The sequence below is a fragment of the Nycticebus coucang genome, chromosome 11, assembly GCF_027406575.1.
Source record: "Nycticebus coucang isolate mNycCou1 chromosome 11, mNycCou1.pri, whole genome shotgun sequence".
NCBI lineage: Eukaryota > Metazoa > Chordata > Mammalia > Primates > Lorisidae > Nycticebus > Nycticebus coucang.
This window is the reverse complement of record NC_069790.1, coordinates 70779826-70798995: the sequence shown is the minus strand read 5'-3', so window position 1 is coordinate 70798995 and position 19170 is coordinate 70779826. Positions and strand designations below refer to the sequence as shown.

The 19170-nt window shown below is 33.8% G+C and overlaps 1 protein-coding gene across 1 annotated transcript in view; it reads left to right on the top strand.

Annotated features, from left to right (window-relative positions):
* The window catches only part of LOC128598330 (platelet glycoprotein 4-like), a 53274-nt gene that overhangs the window by 20272 nt on the left and 13832 nt on the right, over positions 1–19170 (top strand). Inside the window, exons 2-3 of the mRNA XM_053608700.1 lie at positions 8651–8811; positions 13051–13198. Of these exons, the coding sequence (XP_053464675.1) occupies positions 8651–8811; positions 13051–13198 (309 nt within the window). The remainder of the gene's footprint in view (positions 1–8650; positions 8812–13050; positions 13199–19170) is intronic.

The window sequence follows — 19170 nt, the reverse complement described above, 5'->3', positions numbered from 1 at the left end:
TTAACAAAACTATGTTATTAACAAATATGAGTTTTCAGGACCCAAATTTTGCATGCTGTGAAGAACTAAATATGCTAGAAAGATTATTATGGGTAAAGAAACTATTGAATTGAGTGTACTATGTATGTAACCTGAACATTTCCCTGATTTACTCAGTTCCTGTTTCACATAATAAGTTTGACCCGTCTTCGCCTCTGGTGAATAAAACTAATTGTAATTCCATACTCTTCGGCATAAGGATAAATTAGGAGTATAATAAAATATTGGATTACTCAGTGTCTAGGTATTAAATAATAATAAATGAACAAAAGTATCTTTTCGGGGAAAAAAGTAGAAACTTACATCAAGGTAACAAAAATAATTAGTTGAAAATCCCTCTCTTTGTCTCTCTCTCAAAATATCAGCACACAGATGAAATGATGCTAGACTAACACTTTTACCTTTGCTTAATAATGTTCAACTAAGAACTCCCTAACTACATGGTACAGGGGTCCTCAAACTGCGGCCTATGGGCCACATGAGGCGGTGTGATTGTATTTGTTCCCGTTTTGTTTTTTTACTTCAAAATAAGATATGTGCAGTGTGCATTAAGAATTTGTTCATAGTTTTTTTTTTTTTTTTTGGTTTTTTTTAAACTATAGTCCGGCCCTCCAATGGTCTGAGGGACAGTGAACTGGCCCCCTGTTTAAAAAGTTTGAGGACCTCTGATAGTAGAACTCCTGTTAGCTGACCACCCATGGGAATACATCAAACTACTCAACATACAGAAGAGGAACATAAGGAACTAGGCCTACTGCACTTATACATACATGTGGTACATATGTGGTCTATGAAAACTGATCAAAGCCATAGCAGGTAGCATGAGTCACGGGGAATGGCAAGCTATTCTTCCCACTGCACTCCTAAAACTGTTAATGAAAAGTCAGCTTCACGCACTCAGTGAGACAGACAATTCCACAGGAAAAGTGAATCACTTGTTTAAGCTCATGTGTTTTCCTTTTACATTGTAAAAAACACAAATCTAATGAAATACTCATGCTTTAACATCGTAACAACAGTGGTGTAAATGAGTTTGTTATATCCTGTGAGTTACAGTAGAAGTACCCCAGGTATAAAGAAATGGGTAAAGAGAAACCTCAAAGACTAAGAAAAAGAACATAAATAAATAAAGTACCAAGAGAAAAATTTTAACATTTTTCTTTCTTCATTCTAGAAAACAATCTTATTTTCTTAGCTATGCTAGTAGTATTGTAAAAGTAAAGTGGTCTTCAAGAGAACTATTTAAGTGGAAATAAATAATAATGAAATCATTAGAGTGGTACTTCTATCACAAGAAAGTTATGCAGGTGAAATCTGAAGCCATAACCAACCATAAATCGGTATTAATTGACTTATGATAATGACAAAAATATTCTGTGTGCGTCTCTTTGTTGTCTGTAGCCCTCTTTCTGTTGGCAGGTAAGTTTTCCTTGACTGTGGGCATTTTGAAGACAGAATATTTGTTTGTGAGCCACAAAGCACACTCTGACTCTCAATGACAGGTCAACTCATTATTATCAAAAATGCCATTATAATAAAAAAGCTCAAATTGGTGTGTTTTCAAATATTAGTCAAAAGTAGTAAATTCACTTTAATTTTATTACAACTGGATCCACTTATGCTATATATCACACTCTTCCAATCTTTATATAATAACCACATACTATATAAAGATATCAGAAATAAGACCGAAATATGTATTAACACAAACTAGTAGATTTTTAACAGGATTGGCAACAGTCAATAGCATGTAACAAAACAATATTAGCTGAATGTGTAAAAAACACCTTTGAGATTAGTAAGAAAGCAATGTGCATTATTAAAAAAAAGACACCCTCCCACTCTGAAGGTTGTCTGTCTATTTGCCTTGGTTGTTTCCTTACCTGTACAGAAGCTTTTTCGTTTCAGTCTCATTTGTTTATTTTTGTTGTTGTTGTAATTGCCACGAAGTCTTCTTCAGAATCTTTCCCCAGGCTGATGTCTTCAAGTGTTTTCCCCCCACTTTCTTCAAGGATTTTTATTGTTTCTTGCCTTAGATTTAAATCTTTTACCCATCTTGAATCAATTTTTGTAAGTGGTGACAGGTGAGGGTCCAGTTTCAGTCTTTTACATGTGGATATCCAATTCTCCCAACACCACTTATTGAATAGGGATTCTTTTCCCCAGTGTATGTTCCTGTTTGGTTTATCAAATACCAGATGGCTGTAAGGTATTAGTTTCGTCTTAAGGTTTTCTATTTGGTTCCAAATGTCAATGTGTCTACTTTTGTGCCAGTACCATGCTGTTTTGATCACAATGGCCTTGTAGTATAGCTTAAAGTCTGGTGGCATCTACCCAGAAGAAAAAAAAAATCCTTTTATCATGAGAACATTTTCACTAGACTGTTTATAGCTCAATTTACAATTTCCAAATTGTGGAAACAACCTAAATGCCCACCCACCCACTCAGGAGAGGACTAATGAGCTATGGTATATGAATACCATGGAATACTATTCAGCCATTAAAAAATGGAAAATTTACATCTCTTGTATTAATGGATGGAAGTAGGACACATTCTTCTCAGTAAAGCACCACAAGAATGGAGAAGCAATGTACTCAATTCTAATATGAAGGCAGTAGATGAACTAAGACAAGGGGTCCAGTAGGGGAATGAGGGGGTGGGGGGAGGGGAAGAGGGAGAAGGATGGGAGTCACAGCTTATGGACACCCCTTGGGGGAGGGACACAATTACAAGAGGGACTTTATCTAACAAATTCAATCAGTATAACCTAATTGTTTGTACCCTCAATGAATCTCAAACAAAAAGAAAAAAAATTTTTAAGTTCTTTATATATTCTAGGTATAAAAATAAAAAAATAGCCTCTATGTTACATATTTTCTTCAAATTCTTTACACCTATATTCTATCCAAATTAATAATAAAATTAAAAATAAAATGTACTTCTTCAATGTAATTCATTTTTTAAACACTATTTAGGACAAATAATTCTGACATCCACTCAGTATTCATGAAAATGAGGTTTTCTTTTAACAGTGATTATAATTCTGGTGATCTTAGAGAATATTCTAATATTAATTTTCTAATATTGTATTTTTTCTATTTATCTATTTTTAGTAGTTTTTTTAGTAATTAAAAGAATTTTTTCTGAGACTCATGGTTCATTTCCTGTAAAATTCATGTTTTTCTTTGTATTTGTGAATAAAGGATAGTAAAGAAAACATCTGTTTCTTTACTTGTTCAGCATTAGGTGCAGAAGATATGTAATATCAGTCCACCCACGTCTGTTTGCAGAACTCCAGAAAGGGTGTGGATGGTTGTGTTTGGCTGGAGAAGCCAGATAGAATGTGAGGATGCAGTCAAGTGCCCAAGCATCCCAGATGAAAGGACGAGGATAAAGGTGAGAATTCTCCTTGGATAAGGTTTCAATATATTAATTAGCTCTAGAAAAAAAAATAAATATAATTTTGAAGAAATTCAAATATAACACTATACTTCTGCCACTGGTAAGTAATTAGAAGCAAAAATGGGGGGAAAGATGTAAGAAGTCAGTTTGGTAATACAAAAAGAAAAGCATTTGTTTATTTAATAGCAGCAAAATTATCTTTTCCAGTTGTATGTTTTCTTTGTTCTTTGACCTTTTTGTAGTATCTTAGAGTGTGAAAGAAGAGGTACTTAACTTTAATTTGTCTCCTGAATAAGAAAAATGGGCTGTCATGTCATTAGGCATTTAAATTGTTGGAAGGGAACACATTCTATTTTAAATTCTTTAATATTTTTTTCCTGCCATCTGTGTAGCTTTTTTCTTCCTTTGAGAAATTAAATAACAAGTTGACTCTAAAAAAAAAAAAAAAAGAAAAATGGGCTGTGTTCTGAAGTATGGGCTCATCGCTGGGGCAGTCCTTGGTGCATTTCTGGCCGTTGTTGGAGTTATCCTAGTGCCAGTTGGAAACAAGTTAATAGAGGATGCAATTAAAAAGGTACAAGTAGTCTATAGCATAGATTTAATTATTTCTTATATATTCTTTATTTTGCCTCTTTTTGGCTTTGGTACCTGCTTTATATTTCAGGATTACTAGTAAACTTATGTCTTTGACACTAAAATAATTATGAATTGCTGTAACTCTATATAATAGAACATCAGGTATAAGAAATTACAAGTATAATGTGTTTTTAACATGAGTACATTGCTATAATATATAAATCCATATTGTGATAAAAGATGTATATAATTATACAAGGTAGTAGAAATAAATGTTCTTAATTATCTCCAAAGATTATGGTGATCTGCTTTTTAATAAGAAATAAGTGAATGTATTTTATGAGGGGTTATTTATAAAGTTGCTTTTCAATTAATATTGAGAAAAATAAAACTACATACGTACGAATGTGTATATACATATATATTAAATATTATGTTTTTATGGAAACAAATCTTTGGTAAGCTGGTAAACTTTGCCTTTTGATTTACTAATCCACTGATTTATGTAAGTGTACAATGATTTGATTACTTCATAAACATTTTCTATTGATGAAGTTTTATATTTGACACTTAGAAAATACTTCCAAAAATATATAAGGTCTCAATAAAGTACATATAAGAAATTGACTATAGTTCCATGGACATGCTTTGCACAACAATCTAGAATTCCTGTCCCACCCTAATTCATGCTAATTAGCTACACATTCACTTATCAGAAACTTTATTTTTTTATTTTTTAATTATTTAATCAAACAGAATCAAGACTGCTGTCTAGTTCAGCCTATTTGATACTAGATTCTGCTCAACAGCAATTCTAGTTATCAATCCTCTAATTTTTTTAATTTATTTATTATTAAATCTTAGCTGTGTACATTAATGAAATCATGGGGCACCATACACTGGTTTTATAGACCATTTGACATATTTTCATCACACTGGTTAACATAGTGTGTTAACTGGCATTTTCTTAGTTATTGTGTTAAGACATTTATATTCTACATTTACTAAGTTTCACATGTACCCTTGTAAGATGAACCACAGGTATAATCCCACCATTCACCCTCCCTCTGCCCATCCTCCCCCCTCCCTCCCCTCTCTTTCCTCCCTTTTCCCTTTCCCCATATTCTTAGGTTATAATCAAAAACTTTAATTGATAAAAGGAAGAATAGAATAGGGCAACACATCTGCTGAAGTTCTAAACCAGGAATGACAAATTTAAATGGTTTCAGGACTTGGAGACAGGGGTTAAAAAAATGTAAGGTGTCAAGGACGAGATAAAATGAAAATTGTGAGTTACTGTGAAATTAAGTGTGTGCTTCCAGCTGAAGGAGAGCAGAATCATTTTTTGAAACATAATGCTGGCCAAATAAAACATACCTGACTATTGCATTCCTTTCTCTACCTAGTTAAGATGGCAATGACTGACAAGTATAGTGTATGATGGAGAACAATAAGAATGGAATTTTCTTAAATTCTTTATTATTGTACTCGTTTTAATATATTTGATTCATGGTTGGTTGAATTTCTGGATGTGTAAATAAAGGATACAGAGGGATGACTCTGTAGTGATTTCTATCTCTTTTATGCTAACATATCATAGATCTTTAGCCTAATGCATTTAACTGAAAAAAATATAAATTCTATGGTATCCCTTCTTTGAAATACCAAGTTTTATTGATAGTATTTTTAATAAAGTCCAATGATGAAAGACTGTGAATTGGGGCTTGTGTAAAAGAGAGATGGAATTGCCATTGTTCCAGCATCATCTCTGCCCTGTAAACTGTGCTTTGCACATGTTTCTGCTACAGAAAAGGATGGAATCAGTGTCTGGGCTGACAAATAGATGATAACTTATCTATTTGTTTCCAAATAAAAATGTAGTAATGTATAATCTCACAGTGTATAGCAATTTAAAATAAGAGTATTTATTCCTGATACATAATTAAAAGATCAATAGCTGAATATCAATCGTTTTTTCCTTCATCATGTAACTAAATTAGTAACATTGAAACACTTGGATGCCATATGAAGTGCTAGAAACTATTTTCAGTTAATTATTTAATATTTATCTCTGTGCTCATAATGGTTAATCATGAGAGAGATTTTTGAAACAACAAAACATCCTTCTATATTGTGACTAAGAATGAAATAAATTATGTCAACAAGTATAAGTTATGACCAAGAAAATGTATATTAATAAAAAAATAATAGAACCCAGGAGACTGTAGAACTTAATTTGAAAAATAAATGCTATTTAGAAAGATAAATCTGGGTATTCAAGAAACTTATAAAAAGACGGTGGGACTTGAGTTGGATTTTGAAGAAGTATAAAATTTTTCAAGTCCAAAAACTGCAGTGTTTTAAAGTCCAAGAACTGCAGTGAAACCAGGTGTCAATGTTCTGATTAATAACATGGAAAAAGTTCTCAAAAGGCAATTAAATGCAATGAAGAGAGTTTGAAGAAAATAGGGAATGTGCCAAGAATACTGGATTAATAAGAAGAATGCTTAGAAGGCAATAATAAGAAATTTTGAACATCAAGTACAAGAATATGTCATTAACATGATACAAAGTAGCAGTTAGTATATGTTTTTGAGTAAGTTTCAAGACACAATAAAACCTGTGTTGAGAGATTGATACCATCAAATGGCTATCTTTTATTTAGACTAGAGATTCCTATATTCCTTTATAATTCACTTAATCTTCAAACATAATCCATGAGATATATAAGTGCAAGTAACTAAATCAACTTGCCAACTTTCATAGCCAATAGGAAAAAGTTTCCAAACACCAGAAATCTGAAGGGAGAGGGTGAAGGATACAGAGCCTTGTGTGCTATGCCTCTGTAGTAGAAAGGGTTGGGAAGTGAGGAGAATAAAGAAAAACTATGTAGGACATGACCACCTTCAAAGAAAACCCGAGATTCCCTTCTCAAAAGATTTTAGTGTTGGTGTAGGTATGAAAACCTGATAGGTGATGAGATGCAATTGAAGTTTGGATGGAGAGACTAAACAAGGGGACAAGGAGGGTAAAAGTGGCAAATTCAGAATGCCCAGTTGAGTCCTTGATAGAAATCTATGAGGTGGGCTAATTAAGTGTGTGAACTCATCCTAGAAAAAGTACTATGTACCTTAGTGCTGAATATCACTATGGTCACCTTTGACAAGCTCCCCTTGGGAAGCTATGCGTAGATGCCACCCTTCAAAGGAATTTTGGAACTCTTTTTCTGGATTAGAAACAAAAGTTACTGTCATATTACCTTTGATGTTGTGGATGTCATCAAAACGTCTTCTTTTCAAAATTTCTTTTATCTTCGGGTAATGAAAAAAGTGAATGGGGGCCAGATCAGGTGAGTAGGAAGTGTGTTCTAATACAGATATTTGTTTGCTGTCTGAGAACCCCCTCACAGATGGTGCTACGTGAGTTCTTTGTTTTTTGTCTATCAGTGAGCACCTTGGGACCATTTTTTCACACACGTCCCTCTTAGCAAGATTTTCAGTTAAGATTTTCCCTTTTCTCTATCAAGATTCACTTAGTCTGCTATGCTTCTCGCAGTCAGTTGATGATTATGATGTACAATTTGGTAAATTTTTGCAATGTTTTCCTCAGTTCTGCCTGTTACTGGCCACCCTGGCCTCTCTCTTTTTTTAATGGTTTATTTTATCATCATAGAATATATACAACTCTATTACAGAAAGTTAAAATGTATCAAAACTCATGTACACAGGCATTTGAAGACTGCGCATAACACCATTCACAATTAAGAGAAATGAAAACAAATGTAAAGGTGCAAAATCCATCCAATGAAATTGATCCTGCGGGGGTTGGTGACTTTGCACTTTGCCTCAAAGCTTTTAAAGTGAAGAATCAGATTCCTTATAAGGGGTATTAATCCTGTCATTGGCATAGTTTCAGTATGGGATAGCAATGAATTTTACTTGATTTCATGAAAGACTAATAGGCCAGCTTCTTTCCCATTGTTTTGTTGAAAAGTAGTAACCCAATAACTATGAATTAGCCTGTTAAATTTCAGGAAACATGTTAACACTGAGTCGTTGCAAAGATGTTGAGAGTTATGGAAGCCATATTGAGTACCGAATCAAAGGGAAGAATTCAAATTTGTTTTCATCATTTGGATGCTTTTATTTTCTTAATTTAACGTCATTATCCTTTAAACTGTCCAACTCTTGAAAAAAAGGAGAAGCTTCCAATACTCCTTTTATCTCAGTTTTTCTGTTTTTTTTTTTTTTCCTCATTAATAAAATTCAGTTAGGAGCAGAAGATAAAGTAATACTCAACCTGATACGAACTTTTTAGAACAACTTTAATAATGTTTCTTTAATAAATTGTGTTGTTATTACAGTATTCTCAAAGGATTGCTCTAACGCTTGCCAAATGTTTGTCTTAAACGGTCTTGTCTTCAGTAGTACACACAAATTCTCTTTGTAAAATGTGAACCAGAAGAGGTTGTTATAAAAATCTGATGAGAACACTTGTGCTGTAAGTGTGTTGAAAAGGTTCTCATGAGCCAACTATTTGAACTTGTTTTCTGGTTGTAGGTTTAGAACAAATTCTAAGAAGTGCCTATATTTACTACAACGAAATAACCTTGATATGTTTTCTTTTTTATAGGAATTTGTCCTTGAAGAAGGTACATTTGCTCTTAAAAACTGGTTTAAAACAGGCATGGAAATTTATAGACAGTTTTGGATCTTTGATGTGCAAAATCCAGAGGATGTGAGAGTGAAGAGCAGCAACATTAAAGTTAAGCAAAGAGGTCCCTACACGTACAGGTGAGTCCCCACAGACAAGTGGCAGATTCAACATAAATGATGTTATACATAAAACTTATGTATTTCTGAGAATGCTTCCACTTGGTGTCATTAAAATGTACTTATTATTTTCCTGCCAAAAATATACTTTGAAATATTTTCCTACTTGTATAGTATCCTAATATAAGGATTTATAGAAGATATTTATTTTGAATAATTGCTCAAAAATGCATTAGTCAGTATATAGAAAAGAAATGCAGATTTTATAATAAATTTACCAGCATCAAATAACATCCCTATCCTCAAGAACTTACAAGTGCTTTGCTATGCGGTATATATACTCAACTCTGAAATATGCATGTTGAACAGTGAAAAAAACTATCAATCTTTAACATCTTAAAATTAAATATATACATTGTATTGGTGGTTCATAAAGTGTAGCTCTTGGTTCAGTAGCATCAACATCAGCAAGAAACTTGTTAGACATAAAAGTTCTCAGACTCTACCCCAGACCAAATGAATTGGCGACTCAATGCACTCACTATTGAGAACTACGGCACTGTTCTTATTTTTATATAACTACAGTAAGGATTTATAGCTAACCTTATTTCCAGGTCATGTAGATGGTTACATTTATCTAGTAGTTTTATTCCCATATTTTCTCTAGTAGTGAGATTGTATATTCAATGTCTTACATCTGCATCATTCAACAGTTTAATATATGTTGGCATAGAATCTTAGACTATTAGAAGAAATAATTAGCCATAATCTTAAGTAAATAATACCTTACACTACTGGATATAAAGTGATCTTTTTATGTTCACAGAGATACAGAAACTGGTACCTCCTGGATTTTTGTAAACATTTTCTATTTAAATTATAGACTATGTCTTTTCTAATTATTAAAGCAAAGGAAGATTAGGGTGCTAAAAAGACTAACTTAACCAAGGATTGGGGATATATTTATGAAATCCATATGGGGACATAGTTACATCACATTATCTCATATGTTCCACAAATGTGTATTTTCCTTCAAGGATAATTAAAACTAGTTACATACTATGATTATCATAAAAGTTCATATTCATAAAGATTAGTGTGCATAGTTTTAGTATCTTATCTCTTTTGGATATTCAATGATTATATAATTTTCCTTCCTTTCCAATGCATCAATATGTTTCTAGATTGACAACTCACAGCCAAAATATGAATAACAGTAGTCATGTGAGGGTAGTGCCTTTACCATAGCATATGATATGTATGATACCCATATGTATCATATGATATCCATATGATATGTAGCATATCATATGGCGCCTATCCTGTCCTAGCAATTTTCTCCAAGTCTCTTTCTACTGTCTCTTTGCTGATGTTTGGGACTATTCACAAGTTCGTCAAAGAAGATTTGTTTTCATTGTTGCAAGAAGAATTTTACCTTGGAAAATATCGTTTTTTGTTTTTTTTTTTTTCCCATGGGCTCATAGTTCTTATGTTCTTAGCAAAAACCTATACAAATGTCTTATTTTAGGAAACAGTTATAGGTATATATGCCTATAAATATTCATAGGTACTTGTATGTACCCACGAAAATCCAGAATTCACATGTGGCATAATGAGAATCTGAGCATAATTATTTAAAAAGTAGAACCTGAATGAACTATGTATAAGGAAGAAATCGTTTTTAGAATTTGAGAATTCACGTTTTCTGGGGATTTTTTGTTTTTGTTTTCAAGAGGTTCTATTTTCTACTCTAAAGGATATTGTTTGGGATATGAGGGAAGATAAACATAAAGTTATTTAACATAGTTTTCCTTGGATAACTGACAGCTAATATCTGTGTTATTCTTACAGCGTTCAACTTAAGTTTCTAAGGGACAAAAAAGGGGTTGGTTAGATGCCCTTGATTTACTTGGGGAGGCAATGGAAGGAGTGTGGGAGATAATGAGCTGCATTTACAGCTACATGTTATAAACAATAACCACCTATTTTATAACAATTTTAAAGAGATTAATCACCTAGAGACCATACTATCTCATAATATCACCAAATGGAGTCTTTTTTGTTTGCTTGAATGCCTTGAATAATGTGAAAGCTGGTTACATTTTAGACAAAAGTTAATACTTTTTGTTTTTTTTTTTTGAGACAGTCTCACTCTGTTGCCTTCAGTTGAGTGCCTTGTGGCATCACAGCTGACAGCAACCTCAAACTGTTGGGCTCAAGGGATCCTCTTTGCCTCAGCCTCCCCATTAGCTTGGATTACACTAAAACCCACAACACTCTGCTAGGTTTTATAGACAGGGTCTCATTCTTGTTCAGGCTGGTCTGGAACTACTCCTGAGCTCAGCTGATCCACCTGTTTCACCCTCCCAGAGTGCTAGGCTTACAGGCATGAGCATGCCCTGCCTAAAGTTAATACTTTGATAGACTTCTATGTGTTGAGTTAGACTTGCTTCCCTATAGCTAAGTACACCTTCAATCCAGTTAAAATTGAGTGTGTAGCAGATGTCCCTCATCAAACAGAATCATGGGCTTTATTTGGCTGATATCTACTAAAGTGAGTTTGACAAAACTTTCACAAGATATGACATGAGCCAAACCCTATTAATTCTCTGGATTGAGATCTTTCATATATTCCAACCTACATCATCTCCATGAAGATGCTGTGATGGTGTCAGAATCTACTCAGCTACAACATAAATCGGTTTTTTAGTTACTTTGCTCAGGCAGGAATACAGAGAAAGTAATCTTCAGAAAATTCTAGGACAAACTCCTTCCTTAAACAGAGTGATCTTTTGCAAGTTCAGCCTAAAGGCAGGTCTGAGTTTTAGGGATTTTTCTTTTAGTGGGTGCCATCTGCTGGTTTCCAGTTGTAAGTACAATTAGGTAAACTAAAATTGGGTCACAATTATTTTGCTGTTTTAATTATAATATATGCATAAATACTCCTGAAATTTAAAATACTTCAATTTAAAATTTTTAGTAATCTGTAATACAATTGTGACATAGTTGTTTGGAAGAAAATTTATTGCTTGTACTTGATGTTCCCAGGTGCTGTTTCAGATTATATACTCTTTGATGTCTACAATATTCCAAAAGAATAATTACATTTCCATGAAATTATAGTAAAAACAAAATATATTTCTACCTTATTTTGAATACCCATTTAAATGAATGTATTTATTTATGAAAAATATTTGAGAACACACTATGTTCAATATACTCTCCTTAGATATACAAAGTCATCATAACCCCTACCATATAGGAATTGACATTTTACTATATTGAATAAATTTCAGTCCCCCCTTTTTTATTCTTTACCTTAGCTATTCACTTCATATAACTGATGCACAATGACTCTGTATACTTTTGTTTTAGTGAATAGACTGTACTTGTAAAATATCTTCTCCCATAATAATCACACATTGCCACATTTCTAAAATGGTGTTGGTACTTTGAAACCTAGAGATATTAGATCCAGGAGCTTATAACTAATTCAGTATATGGACAGAGGAAGGGAGGGGTTGGTCAGTAGCCCTGAAAAAAGAAAATTATATTCTAATTCTCATTAAAGTACTGGAAAAAAATAGAAGAAACAGGTCTGGATAGGCCATATTATTTGAGGGTTATTTCTTATATAAGGAAATGTGTTCTTAATTTTGCCCTACTAAAGCTTTCTACTCTTTTTTGGTTACCCTCGGGGTAGATCTGTCCTTTGAGTATGGGATACGACCCTTTTATGTTTGAGATCTTTACTTTCCACCATTCTCCTTACCTCTTACTCGATAATCCAACCACACTCAAACAATTGCATTTCCAAGAATCACAGTAATATGATTATGTAATGTTTTTATCTTGCATGCCACACCATGTGCATTACTTTGCCTAAACTAAACTTCTCTTTATTTTTTTATGCCACTTATGTGGAATAGCTACAAATGGTGTCTTGGGTTGCACCTCCACCCTGATCACCCCAAACCTGAATTTGTGTCTGTTCTATGCTTTCCCATGAACTACATATAAACTCCCATTTTAACACATATTACTTTTCCTCTGCTATTTTAATTTCCTGTTTGCAAGTTTAGGACCCCTTTTTTATTAGTCTGTAAAAGGCATAGTACTGGCTTGTTTAACCCCATCATTTAAAAAGTATTTATGGCATATATGTGTTCAAATAATATGTGTTGAATGAATGAATGGCATTTGAGATCTGATGTTCACATGAGACAAATGTTTTGAATTTTGTTTGCATCCTTTTTCCAGAGTTCGTTATTTAGCAAAAGAAAACATAACCCAGGACACTGAGAAACACACCATCTCTTTCATACAGCCCAATGGTGCCATCTTTGAACCTTCACTATCAGTTGGATCTGAGAATGACACATTCACAGTTCTCAATCTGGCTGTAGCTGTGAGTAGACAAACCACAAAGTCACTTATTTTAAAATACTCTGGAATCCATTGTAATTAATGTCATCATTGCAATTAGTATTCATTTTTATTTATTTTTCCATTTTTGTAAAAATGTGTTCCTAAGTCATTATTTTGAACAGAGTTGCAGTCATTTGGAAAGATGACACAATCACAACAATCAATTGAATTTGAAAAATGCTTAAAGTGTATCAATAAGCTTTAGGATGACTTCTTGTGGCTGGCATTAAGGCAAAGAAAGCTAATCAAGTATGGATTAGGCAAATTACACTGTAATTTGTCAGTATTTAGCAGTAAATTTATTGTTCAAAAATTTAAGATTAATATGAGGATACAACTAGGTTACAATATTTGCATTTGTTAGGTAGAGTCCCTGTTGTAATTGTGTACTACACCCAGGAGATGTACCATATACCATTAGATTGTGCCCAGTATGTGAGAGTACACCAATTCCCCTTCCTAATCTCCTCTCGTCTCTCTTTCCCCCTCCCCCCAACTTGAATTGAATTGAGTTTTTCTCATATATGAGAGTATATTATTGTCTACTGGCTTCATATTAGTATTGATAACATTGGATACTTTCTTTTCCATTCTTGTGATACTTTAGTAAGAAGAATGTGCTTCAACTCCATCTACGTTTAAAATGTAAAGTCTCCATCTTTTTTAGTGGATGAATAATACTCCATGATATACATATACCACAGTTGATTAATCCATTCCTGGGTTAATTGACATTTACATTTTTGTGATTGTAAATTGAGCTATGATAAACAATCTAATGCAAATGTCCTCATGATAAAATAATATTTTTTTTCCTACTGGGTAGATCCCTAATAATGGAATTACAAGATAAAACGGGGGGTCTAATTTGAGTTCTTTGAGGATTCTCCATACTTCTATATGGAGAGGCTGTATTAGTTTGCAGTCCCAACAACAGTGTAAAAGTGTTCCTTCCACATCCATATCAGCATCTGCAACTTTGGGATTTAGTTATATGGACTATTATCACTGGAGTGAGATGATATCTCAGGGAGGATTTGATATGCATTTCTCTGATGATTAGGACCAATGAGCATTTTTCATGTTGCCATTTTTTTTTTTTTTTTTGTCTTCCTTGGAGAAGGTTCTGTTCGTGTCTCTTGCCCAGTGATAGATGGGATTGTTTATTCTTTCAAGCCTTTGTCACATTCGTAACATGCAAGTATTTTTTTCCCATTCTAAAAGTTGTCTATTTGTTTTACTTGTTGTGTCCTTAGCCATGCAGAAGCATTTCAGTTTAATTAAGGCTGATTTATTTATTGTTAACGATGTTGTGATTGCCACTAAAGTTTTCTTCATAAAAATCTTTCCTCTGGCTGACATCCTTAAGGGTCATTCCCATGCTTTCTTCCAAGATTTTTATCATCTCATACTATAGATTTAAATCTTTTATCCATTTTGAGTCAATTTTTGTAAGTGGTAAAATGTGCTGGTCCAATATCACTCTTTTAGATGTGGTTATCCAGTTCTCAGCACTATTTATTGCATGGGGATTCTTTTTTCCACTGTGTGCTTTTGTTTGGTTTATCAAAGATCGGATGGCTATAAGAGACTGGTTTGATATCTATGCTATTCTGTATATTTATGTCTAGTTTTGTGCCCATACCATGCTGTTCTGATTATTATAGACCTGCAATATAACCTAAAGTCTAGTAGAGTGATGCCTCTGGCTTTGTTTTTATTACTGAGAATTGGCTAGGATATATGGAATTTTTTCTGGTTCCATACAAAACGAAGAACTATTTTTCCAAATCTTCAAAGTATGATGTTGATATTTTAATAAGGATTGAATTGAATCTGTAGATTGCTTTGGGAAGTATAGACATTTTGACAATACGTATTCTTCCCAGCCAAGAGCATGGTATGCTCTCCCATTTGTTAATGTCTTCTTCTATTTATTTTCTTAGGGTTTCATAATTCTCTTTGTAAAGATCCTTCACCTCTTATGTTAGGTGTATTTCCAAGTTTTTCATTTTCTTTGAAGCTTCTGTGAAAGGAATTTGTCCTTGATTTGCTTCTCAACATGGCTGTGATTGGCGTATACAAAGGCTACTAATCTGTGGACATTGGTTTTATACTCTGAGACACTGCTGTATTTCCTTATCACTTCCAGGAGTTTTGTGATTGAGTTTCTAGAGTTTTCTAAGTAAAAGGTCATATCATCAACAAAAAGTGAGAGTTTGACCTTCTCTATCCGCATTTGGATGCCCTTTATATTCTTCTCTTTGTCTGATTGCACTGACAGAGGTCCTCAAACTACAGCCCACAGGCCACACGAGGCGGTGTGATTGTATTTGTTCCCGTTTTGTTTTTTTACTTCAAAATAAGATTATGTGCAGTGTGCATAGGAATTTGTTCACAGTTTTTCTTTTTAACTATAGTCCAGCCCTCCAACAGTCTGAGGGACAGTGAACTGGCCCCCTGTTTAAAAAGTTTGAGGACCTCTGGTAGAACCTTCAGCATAATGTTGAATAATAACAGTGATAGTGGACATCCTTGTCTGGTTCCAATTCCGAGTGGAAAACATTTAATTTATAGTGGGTTTGCCATAGATGGCTTCAATCAGGTTAAGAAATGTGCCATCTATGCCTATATTCTTAAGGGTTCTTGTTAGAAAAAAATGCTGAATTTTGTCAAATGCTTTTTCTACATCTATTGAAAAGGTCATGTGGTCTGTGTTTATACTTCTATTGATATGGTGAATGACATCTATCGATTTGCACATGTTAAACCAACTTTACATCCCTGGGATAAAATCTACTTGATCATGATGTATGATCTTTTTAGACATCATGTAGCTGTCATCTGTTTGCTAAGATGACTATTTTTGCATCTATATTTATTAGTGAGATTGGTCTGTAATTCACCTTTTTAGTTGCATCTTTTCCTCGTTTGGGTGTCTGTGTAATGTTTGCTTCAAGAACATATCAGGGAAGTTTCCTTCCTTCTTAATGTTTTGGAGTAACTTCTGCAGTATGAGTACAAGCTCTTCTTTGAAGGCTTGATAGAATTGTGGTGTGAGGCTACCTTACCCAGGGTTTTTATTTGTTTGAATATTTTTTATTGTTGTTTTGATCTCGGTGCTTGATATTTGTCTGTTAAAGAGAACTATTTCTTCCTGGTTACATCTAGGGTGATGGTATGATTCCAGGAATAGGTCCATTTCCCCCATATTGTCAAATTTCTGGGTATAGAGTTTCATATAGTAGTCAGAGATAATCTCGTCTATATCTGTGATATTTATTTCCTTTTTTTCATTTCTGATTAAAGTTATGAGAGGTATTACTTTTTGTTTCTAGTTAATATATCCAAAATTTATTAATTTTGTTTATCTTTTTGAAGAACAAATTTTTTAAATTAATTTTCTGAATAATTCGTTTGTTTTCAATTTTATTTATTTCTGATTTAATTTTGGTTATTTCTTCTTTATGTTAGCTTTAGAATTGAATTACTCTGCCTTTTCCATTTCCTTAAAATTATTCATTAGTTTGTTTACATACTCTTTTTCTGTTTTTCTGATGTAGGCATCTAATGCTATATGTTTCTCTCTTATCTGTATCGTTGCAGTATTCCACAGGCTTTGGTAAATTGTGGCTTCATTTCTATTATGTTTGAGGAACTGAACACTTTCTTCCTTTATCCCCTTCTTGACACAACTGTCATTCAGCGTAATGTTGTTTAGTTTCTATGCCTTTGTGTGCGGATGAAAATTTTTATTGGAGTTCCACCTTTATTGCCTTGTGGTCTGGAAAAATATAAGGTAAAATTGCAATTATTTTAATTTTGTTGAGATTTGATTTATGTCCTAGGATATGATCTATTTTGGAGTATGATACATGGGCTGATGAGATGAATTATATTCTTTAGCCTTGGAGTGGTATTTTTTTTTTATTAAATCATAGCTGTGTACATTAATGCAATCATAGGGCACCATACACTGGTTTATAGACCGTTTGACACATTTTCATCACAGTGGTTAACATAGCCTTCCTGGCATTTTCTTAGTTATTGTGTTAAGACATTTACATTCTACATTTACTAAGTTTCACATATACCCTTGTAAGATGCACTGCAGGTATAATCCCACCAATCACCCTCCCTCTGCCCCCCTCCCCCCTCCCTCCCCTCCTCTTTCCCCTTCCCCCTATTCTTAGGTTATAACTGGGTTATAGCTTTCATGTGAAAGCCATAAATTAGTTTCATAGTAGGGCTGAGTACATTGTGTACTTTTTCTTCCATTCTTGAGATACTTTACTAAGAAGAACGTATTCCAGCTCCATCCATGTAAACATGAAAGAGGTAAAGTCTCCATCTTTCTTTAAGGCTGCATAATATTCCATGGTGTACATATACCACAATTTATTAATCCATTCATGGATCGATGGGCACTTGGGCTTTTTCCATGACTTAGCAATTATGAATTGGGCTGCAATAAACATTCTGGTACAACATCACAACATCTTTGTTATGATGTGATTTTTGGTCTTCTGGGTATATGCCTAGTAGAGGAATTATAGGATTGAATGGCAGATCTATTTTTAGATCGCTAAGTGTTCTCCAAACATCTTTCCAAAAGGAATGCATTAATTTGCATTCCCACCAGCAGTGTTGAAGTGTTCCCTTTTCTCCACATTGGAGCGGTATGTTCTGTGTATAACTATTATGCACAATTATTTTAGAGCTGATTTTAAGTCCCTCGTATCTTTGTTTAGTTTCTCTTTAGAAGATCTGTCCAGTTATGTTAGAGAGGTGTTAAAGTTCTCAGCTATTATCGTGTTGTAGGATACCATATTGTTTAGACCAATTAAAGTACCTTTCATAAATCTGGGAGCATCTAAATAGTTAGAATTGAAATGTCTTCTTTTTGTGTTATTCCCTAGATCAGTGTGAAGTAATCATCTTTGTCTTTCTTAAATCCACTTATATCTGAAAATAAGATTACAACTTCTCCTTTCTTCTGATTTCCATTTGCCTGAAATATTGTTTTCCATCCCTACACCCTGAGTCTTGTTTTGTCCTTCAAGGTTAGGTATATTTCCTTGAGACAGCATATAGGCTTTTGTTTTTATGTTCAATTAGCCAGCTTGCGCTTCTTCAGTGAGGAATTCAAGCCATTCACATGTATTTAGAGAATTGATAAAGATGGTGAAGTTCTATTCATCTTGTTTTGTGAAAGTCCATGGTTTAATATTATCCTTCCACAATGGTAAGCACCATTGTGGAAACTAGGTTTTGTCCTTTCCTGTAGAGCTGGTCTTATTGTGGAGAATTTCCTCAATGTTTGGATACCGGTGAAAGATTTGATTTCTCCATCAATTTTGAAACTTAGTTTAGCTGAATACAAAATTCTAGGCTGATACTTATTTTGTTTAAGGTTGAAAGTAGATGACCAGTCTTTTCTGGCTTGAAATGTTGCATTTGAAAAATTAGTTGTCACCCTGATGGGTCTGCCCCTGTTGGTTAATTGCTGCTTACTACTGGCTGCTTGTGGAATTTTCTCTTTCATCTTGACTTTGGACATGTTCATTACAATGTTTCTTGGAGATTCTCTATTATGTTGAGATGACCTGGGGTTTGATATCCCTCTAAAAGGAGTGTATCAGAATCTTGGTGATGCTTGGGAAATTTTCATTCATGATTTCATCCAGTGGGGCTTCAATTCCTTTGGGATGTTCTTTCCTGGGGGCAGAGGCTGTTAAGACCAGTGAATTTGTCAGTGACTGACTGAAGAAATATAAAGTTAGAAATGAAGAGAAAGAAAGAGATAAGACACAGAGAATAGAATTTTCTAAGATGGGAACTCAGAGGACCACTGCCCACTTGTGGGATTCTGATAGTGGCTCTGAGTGTCAATTCTATTCAGTTTTTATTGAAGGCTATTTGCTCATTAGCCCAGAGGGTAAGCTAATGAAG